General features: G+C 40.4%; 2 protein-coding genes across 2 annotated transcripts; both read right to left on the reverse strand.

Annotated features, from left to right (window-relative positions):
• Positions 1-147: 147 nt before the first annotated feature.
• Positions 148-4622, reverse strand: gpr161a (G protein-coupled receptor 161a). Its single transcript, XM_033987479.2, has 6 exons — positions 4454-4622; positions 3411-3806; positions 2377-3098; positions 2202-2309; positions 1744-1869; positions 148-1434 (listed from the first exon to the last, which is right to left on the reverse strand). Exons 2-6 carry the CDS (start codon positions 3752-3754, stop codon positions 1163-1165), a joined length of 1572 nt encoding a protein of 523 aa, XP_033843370.1. The 5' UTR covers positions 3755-3806; positions 4454-4622; the 3' UTR covers positions 148-1162.
• Positions 4623-5251: 629 nt separating this feature from the next.
• otc (ornithine transcarbamylase) lies at positions 5252-7671 on the reverse strand. The gene is made up of 10 exons (XM_033986774.2): positions 7480-7671; positions 7246-7384; positions 7077-7158; positions 6777-6864; positions 6557-6710; positions 6363-6485; positions 6213-6266; positions 5999-6148; positions 5717-5854; positions 5252-5638 (listed from the first exon to the last, which is right to left on the reverse strand). Exons 1-10 carry the CDS (start codon positions 7560-7562, stop codon positions 5579-5581), a joined length of 1071 nt encoding a protein of 356 aa, XP_033842665.1. The 5' UTR covers positions 7563-7671; the 3' UTR covers positions 5252-5578.
• Positions 7672-14462: the final 6791 nt, after the last annotated feature.

Raw genomic sequence — 14462 nt, forward strand, 5'->3', positions numbered from 1 at the left:
TTAAATCCTGCTCTTGACATAAACACCATTGTTGGAGCGGTCAGATCCCCTGACCCACAGGTTGGCGGTGCAATTCTAGCTTCTATAGATAAAAAGCTCCTGTGTCCTTGAGCAAGACACTTAACCCACCTCACCCCCAGTGTCTTTGTACGCTGGTGTATGAATGTGTGCATGAATGGGTGAGTCGTTCCTTGAAAAGCATTTTGAGTGCCTTGAAGGTGGAAAAGCACTATATAAAATGTGACCAGTGACCATCTTCATACAAAAGATTTAATGCATAATTGAGTTCGTAACAAATATAAGTTACATTAAGACTTAAGAATACAACTTTTAAATACAAAATGTATCACAATAAGACAATATGAGGTAAGAGTTAAACCAACAGCTAAACAACAAAATGCTTTCTTTATGATAAATTGGTACATTGATTAAAACAGTGCACAAAAACCAATAAAAACTCCTTTTTCTTAAAGCATCTTCTAACCTTCACGAAAACTACCATTTCCACTTGGAAGGTACACAAATGCCACAACACAATAAAGTCCTCTTGACAAAGAGAAAAGTGGTATCTTGAAAAAGTGCATTATGAAAATTATGAGTCAATGGGCAGATATATACTTGGAATGTATGTCCAGCATTTGACACATCTCTGGTCCTTAACATCCATTTGGAAAAGTACCATAATCTAACCCCCCCCAGGTTCTTCATAAGAAATAAATAGCCTTATCACAACAAGCGACTACAACAATAAGAAGATGGACTCGTACTTTAAAGCTTTTGTTTGCTAAACAAAATGATCTAAAAACATTTTCCTGAATGTTTTTGATAATTTAAAATAGCCAAGGAAAACAAACTGCTGCTAAAATGGATAGGAACTAAAGAAAACCCAAGTGCATTACAATGTTCGTAAACGATACAACAGTTATGAATCAAGTATACAGTAGTTTGGGCTGTTTACTTGTGACCTATATACAAAATGTAATGTTGCTTGATTGACACTTGGTCCACCGTAATAAAAAAAGCTTTCTGAAAATACTCTATGGATAAAAATTTCAAGTATAATATAAAACTGGAGCCATTTTTTGTTTCCCCAAAGGCGTTCAATAAACACAAGTTATAATTTCCTATTTGTAGACCAAAGTCAAAGTCAAATCCAAAATTTTCAGGAGAATTTTTCCTCCATATCGGGTACTTCTTCATCTTTGTCGTCTTTGACTATTCCTTCGTCGATGCTCTCCAGTCTGAGCCTCTGTCCGTCCAGGTACCTTGGCCGTGGCGTTGCCCTGGTGGTGAACAGTCCTGCAGGTAAAACTAACCCTTCTCCAAAGAGAGTCACTTTAGCATCGTTCTCAATCGCCTTTGCCAAACTGGAGGCGAACGTGTCCAGGGATTTGTGGACCTCTGCGTGAACTTGGACGGAAGATGAATTTTCAACTGAGGAAAATAACAGAAAATAATGTAGCACTTTACAGTAGTGAAAGTGTTAAAAGTATAATTATGCTCATGGAAACAGGACACTTCTGTTAATATGATAAATCTTGAGCTAGCCCCCAAATAAGTATGACTGGTGGTAATAATGCATGTTTCCCTCATTATCTCAGTTATCCTGCTATTTCTGTACTGTAGACTAAACAGCAAGGTAAAATCTAAAGTTGGAGCATTTTTGTTGTGCAGTCCTAGAGTGCAGTAGGACTAGTTTGTGCCCAGACCCTGATGTTTTTAGTGCACGGTAATGACAGATACCTTTGGAATGCTCCACCTGGTCTTCAAAGGTGACGGAGCTCCGCCTCTTCCCAGGCACGCTCCCCTGGGACAGCAGGTGGGAGGAGTCATCTGTGGTGAAATGATCCAGCAGCATCACATCTGTACCTGCACAGACAAACACCAGTGAGTTTAACACGTGGAGGAAATGTATTGTAATCAACTATGACACGAACAGTTAAACCGTGCCTGACTCTACTTGTCCAATTTACAAAGCTTCTGAGATGAGCTTTGACACAGGAATGCAAGTTTGACTGTAACCAATGACAGATGTGATGCAGCTAAACATAACAGTATGCACTATCGAGCAAGTCTCCATTTTTAACTCAAAGTGCCTTAACATTTTTTACAGAACTGTATGTTGAATTAGATATTTCACAAAATAAACTTGTCAATTTAAGTAATTGAGTAATTCTGCAATCAAGTTTTGAGACACTCACATGAGTCCTGAGTAAAACTGAAGCCAGTGTCTCCTGTGCTGCTCCCAGGCGCCAACAGATGCCCTCCCCCGGCCAACAGGGCTGTGAGGTGTGGGGACATACCCAGGTCTAAAAACATATTAAACCATTATAAACAGCACACATTAATAATACATGTTTAAAATACTTGGATTACCTGTGATTCTGTTGGAAATGCTAAAGAGGCGTGAGGTCCTTTGTCGCGTGGCAAAAGACTCTCTGTAGTAGCGGTCTCCAAAGCACATACCGAGTAGCTCCTTTCGGACCGTTTTATTCCAGAGGCCGTAGATGAGCGGATGGCACACAGCGCTGCAGAAAGACAACCACGCCACCAACGTCTCCAGCATATGGGACGCACTGCCCTGTCCGCACAATGCCTCCATGCAGACCACCACCACATAAGGGCCCCAGGTCACGAGGAAGGTGCCTATCACCACTAAGATGGTGACAAAGGCCTTGCACTGGCTGCCGGCGTAGATAAGACTGCGCCTGCTCCCGTTGGAGGAGGTGGAGGTGCTTGAGTTTTTGCGGCCGTTCCTCTGAGCTGCACCAGAGTCATCCTGCGCCACAATAACTGTCCCACAATGCACTTTTCTCGCTTTCATACGAGCCACACGGAAAATGACCCCATAACAAGCCAGCATCACAACAAAGGGAGGAAGGATGCACCAGGCAACCCAAAATGAAGTGTAGCTCCAGTCCTTGTGCCACGAAGCAACACATGTCCATTTGTAACAGTCGAATTCAAAAGAAGACCAGCCGAACAGAGGAGGCAGGCAGCCCACCAGAGAATGCAGCCAGACGTATGCAATGACCACCACGGCCCGGTTTCCTGTGATCTTCATGGGATAAATCATGGGGTAGAGCACTGCGTAGTACCTGAAAAGGAAAGGCAAAAGTATCTAGTGCATAGAACCATAGTAAGTTCCTTAACAAAATATTTTAAACCGCTGATGCTGAAGCAAATTCTGTGAACAGGGGGCTTTGTATTAGCTAGCTATGTTGTAAGAAAAAAATCGTTGCATAAGGTAACTCTGCTGGCAGGAACCCTTTGTAATAGTTTGCGAAAGTAGACAGACCTCTTAAACATGTTTTTTAGCCGACTAGTCTCACAACACTGGATACTGTTACATGTTCTATAGGTCTAAGGTTTACTGTTGCAGCCTTGCTATTGTTGTGCTTTTTGCCTACCTGTCAATAGCAATAGCTCCAAGTGTCATGACACTGGCGGAGCTGATGAGCATGTAGAGTAAAGCAGTGAAGTTACACCAAACCACTCCAAACATCCAGTCTCTTCTGGCTGAGCTCACGGCCACAAAGGGCAGCACCAGTGCGGACAACAGCAGGTTGGACAGGGTCAGGCTGAACACAAATTTGTTGCTGGGTGTGAGCAGATAAGGCCTCCGATAAAGAGTAACCACAATCAGGAGGTTCCCCAGGCAGGCCAGAAGAGTGATGGCCACAATGGAGAGGGTCTCCAGCACTGCCAGGCCCTCAGCCTGGGCCACAGAGCTGCAGTTTCTACTGGTGTTCATAGTCAGAAGGGTCCAGAAGGAGGACTAGAGGGACCTAGGTGACACTGAGAGCCTGTGGGAGAGAAAAAACACTGTTCACTACATGTAACTACAACGATGATACACATTTGTGCTCATAAAAAGACAACAGCCTAGTGTTAATTAGCCAACAGATTTAGACAAAAATGTTTATACTAAAAGCCTATTTAAGTCTACAGGATTACCATTTGGACCCCAAATACTATTAGTATTAGGATCGCAAATACTATTACTGTCTCTATGTTTATAAAGTGGTTTATAAATGTACATAGCACAGTCTTATGTTGCTTTTAACTTTCAACGTGGAAAATGTTGCGTTTAGAAACACAACGTAAACACTGCTCGTCCAATGACACGATTCTGCAGTTTTAGGGGAAAAAAAGAGAAAGTTACATTGTATTCACACTGTAGACCAGATCACATTATCTGAAGCTCATGTTCAAACCATTTACACTCTGTTTTCCAGGTTAAAAAACATCCAGTAGGCCAAATAAAATGCAGTGTGGACATAACTCGCGCTACACGCGACATCTTGTTTTCGGGGGAAGCGCTGAGGCCAGACAAATGTAAACTTTGAGAGTGTGAAAAAGTAGCGGTGTAAAGTAGCTGAAAGCAGCCCTCGAGTTAGCCGAGCTAAGCTCAAACTTTCACCTCTGTTCCAAACAAACGCGCATATTTGACCTGATTTGGCAGAGTGTCTGGGCTCCACATGTCCCGCTCCAGTGAAGACATCCGTGCGCTACTCTCCGTGCGACCCAGAGCCGAGGGCTGGGGCAGAAAGCCAGTTTAGCTTCGACATGGTAAAGTTTGGGCTGGTTAGTCCCTCCTCATCCACAAACGGACCAGCTGCAATGGCGTCCTCCTCCCACCGTCCCACCGCCCCCAGCCCCTGCTCTGCGCCTCAGTGGGTGGTCGTCTCTGCTCCAAACGCACTGCTTTTTAACCACACAGCTTTTGCGTTGCTCTGACTCAGTTTATTCAAATATGTATTATTCATGCGAATGATATTTATGTGATCTGAACAAAGAAAGACGAGCTAAAAACAATTTACAATTTCTTATAGTAGCGACGCAAATATAATATGTGAATGTTTGTGACCGGTGGGACAGGTCTTCAAATGTGTAACGTAGTTATGAATGAAGTTAATCGCAGCATCATTTCATCAGCGGCCGTGGGACCACCCACGGAGATCAAAGCTTCCCGCACTAAAACGTCACAACACACGGACCAATCAGAGGAGAGAAGGAAGCAGCCTGCGCCACGAGGGGGCGCTACATGTGTGCGCTCAATGAAAATGTGAATCAAATTTGATGACAATGACATTTTTTAATCGCTGAAAAAAGAAAAATAACCAGAAATGCCATAATATTGAGCCTATTGGCCTATAGGCTTTATAATATGAAGTAGATGAGATGACAGAACAGACATCCCAAGGCTTTAGTTTAAATTGAACTTGGAAAAAAAATCCTCATATTGATTGATCTTGATTTCCAGTTTATGTTTATTTTGAAAAGCAAAAATCAAAATGGCTTTCAATATTGATTCTATGAACATAAACAATACAGACTTTAATCCGTTGCCATTTTACACAAAACCTTAGCCTTATTTCTTCCTCCAAAGTCTGAACTCTGCTCCAGACTACACGCTTTTCATCATTATCATTAATAATTAGACATGACTGAATCTGGATCTTGATTAAAATTCAGTTAACATCCCAATCCTAAGTTCATCTAATAATACTTAGGCATGACAGTCATCTTTAGTGGTTATGTTATGAAAATGTAAAAGCATAAAGAAGTCACAAGCTCAAAATTTCATCATTGGCATTTTTGGAGAGTAGTCAGTCAGAAGTGACACCATTAGACCCTAGAAAACAAAACAGCTTAGAAAGATTGGGCTTACATTTCTCTGATCACAGTAAATAAATACAACTCCACAGCTCACCATAATAGTCCACTTTCTGTTCTCAGCTTCAGGGAACACCAGAGAGCGGGACGAATAGAACACTTGGTCATCCACCTCTTCAGATTTCCTCGGGAGACAGTGAAGGAAAGTCCAGTCTGGTCTGGCCACACTTCCAGTCTGCAGAAGCAAAACAGGGCGTAACAACTACAGAGGCAGTGCATTACAATCAGGTAGATTACTAGAAAGCACAAGAATGTTAAAAATGGCAAATATCATATTATTATAGTTGATGCTTCCTTTTTGTTTTACTTGTTACGATACCTGCATAGTGATTTGGTAACCTTCAAAATCCTTCAGTCTCTTTTTCTTCTCTTCCTCTTGTCCCATGCTGACCCAGGTGTCTGTTACCAACACATTGCTCTCATGTGCCGCCTCCATTGGATCTGTTGTCAGGACTAACTGGGTCCCATACTAAAGGTAAAATCATATTTACATGAATCAGTTCAAGCATATTTGTGCTTTTTATAGTCCAAACCTTTTCAGAGAGTCTCTGTGCCTCCTGAATCACACTCTTTTCAGGTTCATAACCCTGAAAAATACAATGTTTTAACAAAATGAATGCTTTATTGATGGACCATGTACATTTTAGTGCATTATAAAATGTTAAAATTGCACTGGTGAAAACCTTTGGTGTAGAAATCTTTAGGTGAACACCTAGTTTGGCTGCGGTCATCATGAAAGAGTGAAGCACATTGTTCCCATCTCCGATCCAACTGACTGTGAGTCCATTTAAAGACCCGTAATGCTCCTGAACAACAGAGCACTCTTTTAGCCAACAGTACTAGACTTACGTGGGGAGTGCATTATAAAGCACAGTACCTGCAGAGTGAGGAAATCTGCTAAAATCTGAATGGGGTGGTACATGTCGGACAGACCGTTAATGATGGGGATTGAGGCCTCTTTAGCCAGGTCCTCCAGTGTGGAGTGACTGTAGACTCGGGCCAGGACAATGTCACAGAGGCCTGAGAGCACCCTGCAGAGCGGGTTTAAAAAGGCAGTTTAAAATCTACATTTAAACAATATGTATTTATTTACTCACCTGGCTGTGTCTGTAGAGCTTTCATTTACTCCAAGGTGAATGTCTTGGGATGTTAGGAAACAAGGATGCCCTCCCAGCAAAGCAAAACCTTTAAAATAATGTTCAATGATAATATAGTGTTCTATCTGTAGAGTCTAAACTGTGATTCACTGTTTTGTCTGTAGAGTGTCCTGTCAGCAGTTCTATTGTCCCTGGCCTGTCTAAACACTGCATCTGTCACTGCACAGAACACGGCCGATGCATTTACTAATATGTAATAACGTAATTACTATCTGTAATAACAATACAGTCTGTCCCCACCTGTTTCTGTGGACATTCTGGTCCTGGTGCTCCTCTTCTCAAATATCATTGCAATGGACTTGCCTTGCAGAAGAGGAAGATTCTGAAAGTACAAAAAAGGCTTCCTTCACTTTTTTCCAAAGTTATTAGGACTTAATACCAGTCTCAAGCTGTGTGATATTTAGTCTACCTCATTGTTTTGTTTGATGCGGTGTTTGACGTCTGCTGACACCCACAACATCTTCTTGATTTCATCGGGACCAAAATCCTTTAAAGTCAGACAGCTCCGGCCTTTTAACTTGACAGAACCGAAGGCAGCTGTCCCCGTGCTTCAAATATAAAATGTAAAAGCACGTTGTTATGAGCGGAGCCATTTTCAACCAGCAATATTTCACATTTACACACCGCTGTGTTAGTTTCTTACCTAAAAGCCCGTGGGTGGAAGCCCGCGACAGTTAGCAAACATTTGAAAACATTACTATGTGCAGTTAACAGTTTAGCTGACATTGTGATTCAAAAGAGGAAAAGCCCATGTAATTTTGCGGAAGATTTCATCAGAGAAATCAAACTCTCGGCTTCAGAGACACGCAGCCAGAAGCGAAGCTCTCAGCCAATCAGCAGCGAGCTCAGTATGACGTAAGACAAACGCGTGTGGGCGGCTTTAAACTCAGGATATAATATGCACATAAAAATAATAATAATTATGCGCATTATGCAGGGTATGGTTTATTTCAGCCATATTATAAAAATCTGGATATAGACTTTGATTTTTATAGACTTACAACAAATGTAATGTGTCAAATTTATTTTTAGCAGTATCTGGACTATTTTTGAGTTGTGTTTAGAGATTAAACGTTTGGTGATGCTGTCATTCTTTTAGGAAATACATGTACGTTTAACATAGTATAATAATAATAATTAATTATACAATTTATACAATAGTGCATTCACAGCACGGTTGTATGACTGCAGATGTTATTGAATCACGCTAGGGGGCAATGTTGCGCCATACAACACCAGACCTTTTTTTTTTTTGTATATGTGGCTTAAGTATGATTCTGTTACTTTCCTTTCAAGAAAGTTCTGAGAGCGTTTTTCGTCTAAAATATTTTGAAGATGCCACACCATATCCCCCAGTCCAAAATGTTTTTGATAAATATATAACCTCATCTTTATCTCTCTGGACATAGTCTCCAACATCTGTAAGCTCACTGCTCTCCCAAAGAGCCAAGTCAAACTCCCACCAGAGTCCAGTGATCCAGCAAAGATAAACAAAGCCACATTTCCTAGCATTTCACAAACTCCAAGCAAACTTCTTTCTATGAATGTTAACATGTACAAATCCCTTGTGTATTAAAGTTATAAAGCATTGCATACTTAAAATGTGTATGAAAAACACATTTACTAATGGACAACATCTTAAAAGCCCTATAGGTGTGTTATTGAATGAGCTGTCCTCTTGCTCCAAAGCAACACTGCAGACAAAAGAGACATTAATCAACATCTGCAAAAGGAAGGAAATCTAAAAAAAAAAAAAAAAAAAAAAAAAAAGGCTTAATATTTGTATAGGAGTTGACCAATTAATCATATCAAAGCAATATATGCCAGCTTGCCATTACTCTGGAAAAAGTGAAAGTGAAATATTAAAAAGCCACATAAAAAAGCCACATACAACAAAAGATCTATGGCAAATATTGAGTGCATATTGTTCATTTTTGTATGTGTATGTGAAACAATAATTTGCACAGCAGACGTCACGGTCTTGATTAAGTGAGATTGAGGACGACTTTCCAGCAAAAGTGCAAAGCTCAGCATAAACCTACTACAATGTGAGGGAGTTGCTACAGACACATGTGTAATACAGGGGCGTTTTTTCCACTAGCTTCATTCAACCTCATGAACAATAAACTGCTAACGCTCTGTCAGGTTTGTCTTTGGCTTTAGTAGTAAGTAATTCCCTGAAAACAAACCACAACAACCAAATTGTTCAGTCCTGATTTATTCTAATTCTACTGAGTTGCCACCATTGTAATTTAGAGAAGGGTTGGGACAATACAAAATTTGGATCAAATGGGTAAATGACAATCATCTGTGGCACATTTTGTATAGTCATGGAAGTCGGCCAAAAGATACACTGGTGTTAAATTGTATTGAATTACACCACCAGAATGTCCAGAGAAAAGCTATTGCAGTTCTATTGCAGATCCCTTTTGTCTTTACATAGGCTATAACAAAGTACTTCAATTTTTGTTTAAACATGGGACATATTCATAATATTAATATCCATAACATTTTCAGACTTTTTTCATTTTCAGTATTTGTAATAATTATTGCACAGGCCAAACAGCAGTGCAGAGTATTCAGTCTTCTTGTCCCTAGGCAGGGTACTAGACCAGGGGATTTCAATGCCCATGTGGGCAACGCAGTGACACCTGGAGAATGGTGATCAGGAAGAACGGCCTCCCTAATCTGAACCCGAGAGGTGCTCTGTTATTCTGTGTCACAGTTTGTCCATAGCAAACACCATGTTCAAGCACAACGGTGTTCATCAGTGCATGTGGCACCAGGACACCATAGGCCAGAGGTTTATGATCGACTTTGTTGTTGTGTCATCTGACCCTCGCCAGCGTGTGCACTCGGGTGAAGAGAGGGGCAGAGCTGTCAACCAATCGCCACCTGGTGTTCCAACTACAGGGGAATCACAGGGGGTTTGCTCTGAGGATCTGGAGAAGGCATTCGACCATGTTCCTCCTGGTGTCCTTTGGAGGGGGGGGGGGGGGAGTTGTTTGCCTTGCTAGCAATAAGTCAGACTTGTTCCCTGTGCATGTTGGACCCGTCAGTGCTGTTCTTTGCCACTGGTTCTGTTCATGGTTTTTATGGACAGAATTTCTAGGTGCAGTCAGGGACCAGAGCGGTTCTGGTTGGGGGACCACAGGATCATGTCTCTGCTGTTTGTAGGTTTCATCAAGCCAGGACCTGCAACATGCACTGGGGCAGTATGTAGTTGAGTTTGGACTGGCTTTGGAGTGTCCAGGGTACAGGAAGTCTGGAAATTCCTGCTTAGACTACTGCCACTACAACCCGGCCCCAGGTAAGCGGAAGAAGATGGGTGGATTGTGATATTATTGTTAAATGTAATTTTTTTTAGCCATCATTGTGACACAAAAGTTCATTAATATCTCATGTCTCCACCACTGGCTCTGACAATGGATTTGACTGAACAACACGCTAAAATATACACATATTTAGTGTGCTCCTGATAATCTGGCTGGAGTCGGTCTCACTGTTTCCACTCCAGAAGCGTGAGGAGATCTGTGAAGGAGCCTCTTCCGTTTGCTTTGTGTCATAGTGCAGCATGGGGTGCTGAGTAAGCCATTCCTCTTCCATCATCCAAGAGTGAAACCAGCTATATATAGGAGCTATATGGAAAAATAATGAAAGTCAATGCCAAAAGACAATTAACAACTCGAGTAAAGTGTTTTCTATAGGTGACTAAAACCTCATGTCAATCGTATTCACAGGTGGAGAAATATAGATTTTTATCATTATCGCCATGGTGTTCTTCCGCCCACCATCAGATGACTGAGTTGATGAATGATGTATCCGTGCCCATCAACAACATATGGATAAACAGGATCTGATAATAATTACTACATTACTTTGGAATGCTTGATATATTTACTGTATATTAAAGTCATGTATATATAGACACTCCTACATATGGCTATTTCACATCAGGATATATTATTTATTATATTATAACTTAAGAGCAGTGTGTGTCAGTCTTCAGATGACTCTTTATATTTGTGTGGACTGGTCATGTTCTTGCCAAACCTGGACGCTGTAATTTAGTCTGTGTATCAAGGGGGTGGGATTTTGTCAGTGTTGGGCCAGTGTTTGTTACTGACCTTTCGTGGGATGACAATAGCTCAGTTGGTAGAGTGTTTGTCCACAGAGCCAGTTGGTTAGTGGTTCAAATTCCCCTCTCGACCTAAAAACATCATTGGTAGAGTGGTCAGATCCACTGACCCACAAGCTGGTGGTTGCGAAAGCTGATTACAGGCATTGTGTCCTTGGGCAAGACACTTAGCTCTCCTTGCTGCCAGTGTCTCCTTACACTGGTGTATGAATGTGTGTGGGAATGGGCGAGTGGTTCCTTAATGTAAAGCGATTTGAGTACCTTGAAAATTGAAAAATGCGATATAAAATGTGACTATTTACCATGACCATTAAGTATGTTTATGCTTCTATCATTATTTTACATTTTTCATTGGTTGATTGATTGATATTGATCTAAAATGGCTTTAAAATAGAAATGGGTCCATTGAGTTTCTGGTCAAAACTGCAGAACTGGTATCTTCACAGTGGCATGTCACTGTCGCCAGCAGCAGGTATTCATTTACATATATTTATTGTTGAAAAATGGCACTGTGACATTTTTAAACTTACATGTATGATCTGAAATCTGACTGTTTGAAAAATTGTGTTTTCTGATTTTCTGAGCACTCAAGCCTGGAATAGAGGATAGTACTATATTACTACCAATCAACAGAGACAAAAAAAATGTGCATAGCCAGTCATTTCAAATATATGTTGAAATCACTCGAGATCAAGACATGTGGTAGTACGAACCCACTCTAAATACTAATATGAAGAAAGGCTTAGTTGTCAGTGCACCTGTGTAAGGCAAAGAGTCAAAGACGGCAATTAGACCCAGTTCAAAGCAGAGGAGCAAGAGAGGAAGAGACGGAGAGGGTGGGGAAATTGGCAGATCCTGGCCCATCACACAACTCCTAAAGACAAAAGAGTCTATTTGGACAGAAGCAAAACTGAGCAGGGATGATAAACCATGTCTACACCATGCCTGAAAGCAAAGTGCAGATCAAAGATAAAGGTAAATCTGACTTTAAGGATAAAACATCAATGGAGAATATCTGGTGGTATAAAAGGCAGCCATTTTCAAAGCAACTCACACCTATCTGCTCCGTTTCCTCAAAAGACTGTGGAGGAACAGAGAAGCTTTGGAGTCAGCCCCTGGAGACTCTTCTGACAGGAATCAGCCTAAACTGGAAGGATAGCAGTCACACAGAGGAGAACCACAACACATGCGCCGTGTTTTACTGTAGATACTGCTGGTCCTTAAAAAGTCATATTATTTTTAGGTATTTTGTATTAAACTATAGCATATGTAGAACTGTATTTTTTTAAATTTTGTTCATTGTGAAACAGAAACAGGTCTATTTGACGTCCTGTTCAAAACGGCAGCTCTGACTTACTGATTTTTTTGTTTCTATTGTAAAAAAAAAAAAAAAAAAGCTATGTGGCATTTAATAATAATCACAAGTAAAACACAGAGGAGTTGTCACAGATAGAGGGTAAAACGGCAATTTTCTGAGCACTCGGTCTTCAAATGCAGGACAACAGTTTACTCAAACAAGCACGAATTGGAACATGGTTTAAAGGTCATAAAAGTTGATTTTACTGTCCCGTGTGAATGTGTCTCCTTTTGCCACTTTTGTGCTCCTTGGGTTGTTACTATAGAAACAAAGTCCTTTTAAACAAAACCAGTGGCACCTTCTTTCAATAATTTAAATGAACAAATTATATCCCAATTGGCCAATATTCACGTGTTTCAAAGTGATGAAAATTGCAACAGTTGCCAAAGCAATTACCACATCAAATCAAAATGTTATATCTTTTGAATGAGCAGATGTCCCTCAAAGGTCTTTCAAAACCGTAAACCCATGATTACTTCTAAAGAATTTGCATAGTCATTTTGCTTATGAAATACAACCCTAAATGCACCCTCCTATTCCAAAAAGCAGTGACTGAGTAAGACCCCGCTGTGCTAAACCAGTAGGTCTGTTTACCAACTATTCCCACCACTTCCGGTTGCCAAATGGGTAGGAACAAATGAAATCCATGTTCATAATTTGAAGAGCTTTTGTTATTGATAATGCTAACAGTTGGACTACATATACATTTAAAAGTTATGCAAGAAACTTTTGGCAGTTCAGTTGAAAATGAAACTGAAAATTGTCTAAAAAAGTATCAGCTGTAACTTGATTCCGCCTGGAGGAACAACAATAAGTTCAAGTCCACAACATCGATCAGGGATAGACATCTATGTGACCTTAGAGGCACCCGTGGGCTCGACCAGGTGAAACGGTCCACTCTTCTGAACTTCAGTGTAATTACAGCTCAGGGAATCCTCCTCCTGTTTCCTGTCAGGACAAGGCACACTTCAAGAGCCTCTTGTGTGGACTCGCCCCCTCATAACTGCACTGCTACCCAATACTGCAGGCTGAGTTTAGCTGAAAACCCTTACTGCTGCTTATCTCTTAATTAAACAGATGCGTAATAGTGCAAAAATACATGCACTTAATGGAGTATTTAAAATGATTATAATGACCATATTAAATCAGTGGTGTTCATAGTAATAGGATATGACACAAGCGCATTTTTGCATTAATTACATTTCAAAACATGTTGGCTTAAAGTCTATAGGTGTCTATATATGTTATCTGTATGATCTTTTATGGACTGATTCAGAAAAACACATGAGTCAAATCTCCCTGAAGACTTCATTCTGAAACACGTCTGATTTTTTAGAAAAGCATCTCCGCATCTCTCGTGTCGTCATTGTATCTTGAGATATAAAACAGCTCTTGTTAATAGCGCATTCATAATCCATTTGCAGTGATGATTTTGAAAGGTCAACGCTAAACCCAGCTAATCTTCATACACATAAGGAATAAAACAATAAATGTATATGCAAATGAATGCTGACATTAATATAGTGGGATTTATTGGAAAAGTCAAGTAGAAGCATTAAGCTGTTTTTGTCAAATAATCCCATGCAGATGCTCTAAAAAGCTTCTGTAGGTCGATGTTTTTCAATGTATTTTTGAAGAATAAAACACCAGTAATTCAACCCATACAGATAAGTTTAAAGAGCCCATATTACGCTGCTTTCTGATCTATGTTATAATGTTGTTTTCTCATCACAAACAGACCTGAAGTAGTGTTTTGTTTCATTCACACGAGTTTAACACACAAAACATAGATTCTCTCAAACTGAAAACACTCTGTTCCACCTTGTGATGTCACGTGGTAATACAGGAAGTGCTCAACTGTGTTTTTAAACTCCATACACCTTCACTAGAATCATTTGGATCATTTCAGCCACGGGATTGCCAATGTCTACTGAACAAAAGGTAAAAGGTACAGAGCATTTTGAGCTTTGGAGATGTAGACAGACTAATAATAAATGGTTACTCAAACATGTGTGAATGAAACAAAACACAACTCCAGGTGTGTTTTTTTAATGAGGTAACAGCATTATAACATGGCTAAATGCCCAGAAGAGTCACCTTTAATGCCATACTGTGGAATATTCTAAGAAAT

This window comes from Periophthalmus magnuspinnatus, chromosome 21 (genome assembly GCF_009829125.3).
Source record: "Periophthalmus magnuspinnatus isolate fPerMag1 chromosome 21, fPerMag1.2.pri, whole genome shotgun sequence".
NCBI lineage: Eukaryota > Metazoa > Chordata > Actinopteri > Gobiiformes > Gobiidae > Periophthalmus > Periophthalmus magnuspinnatus.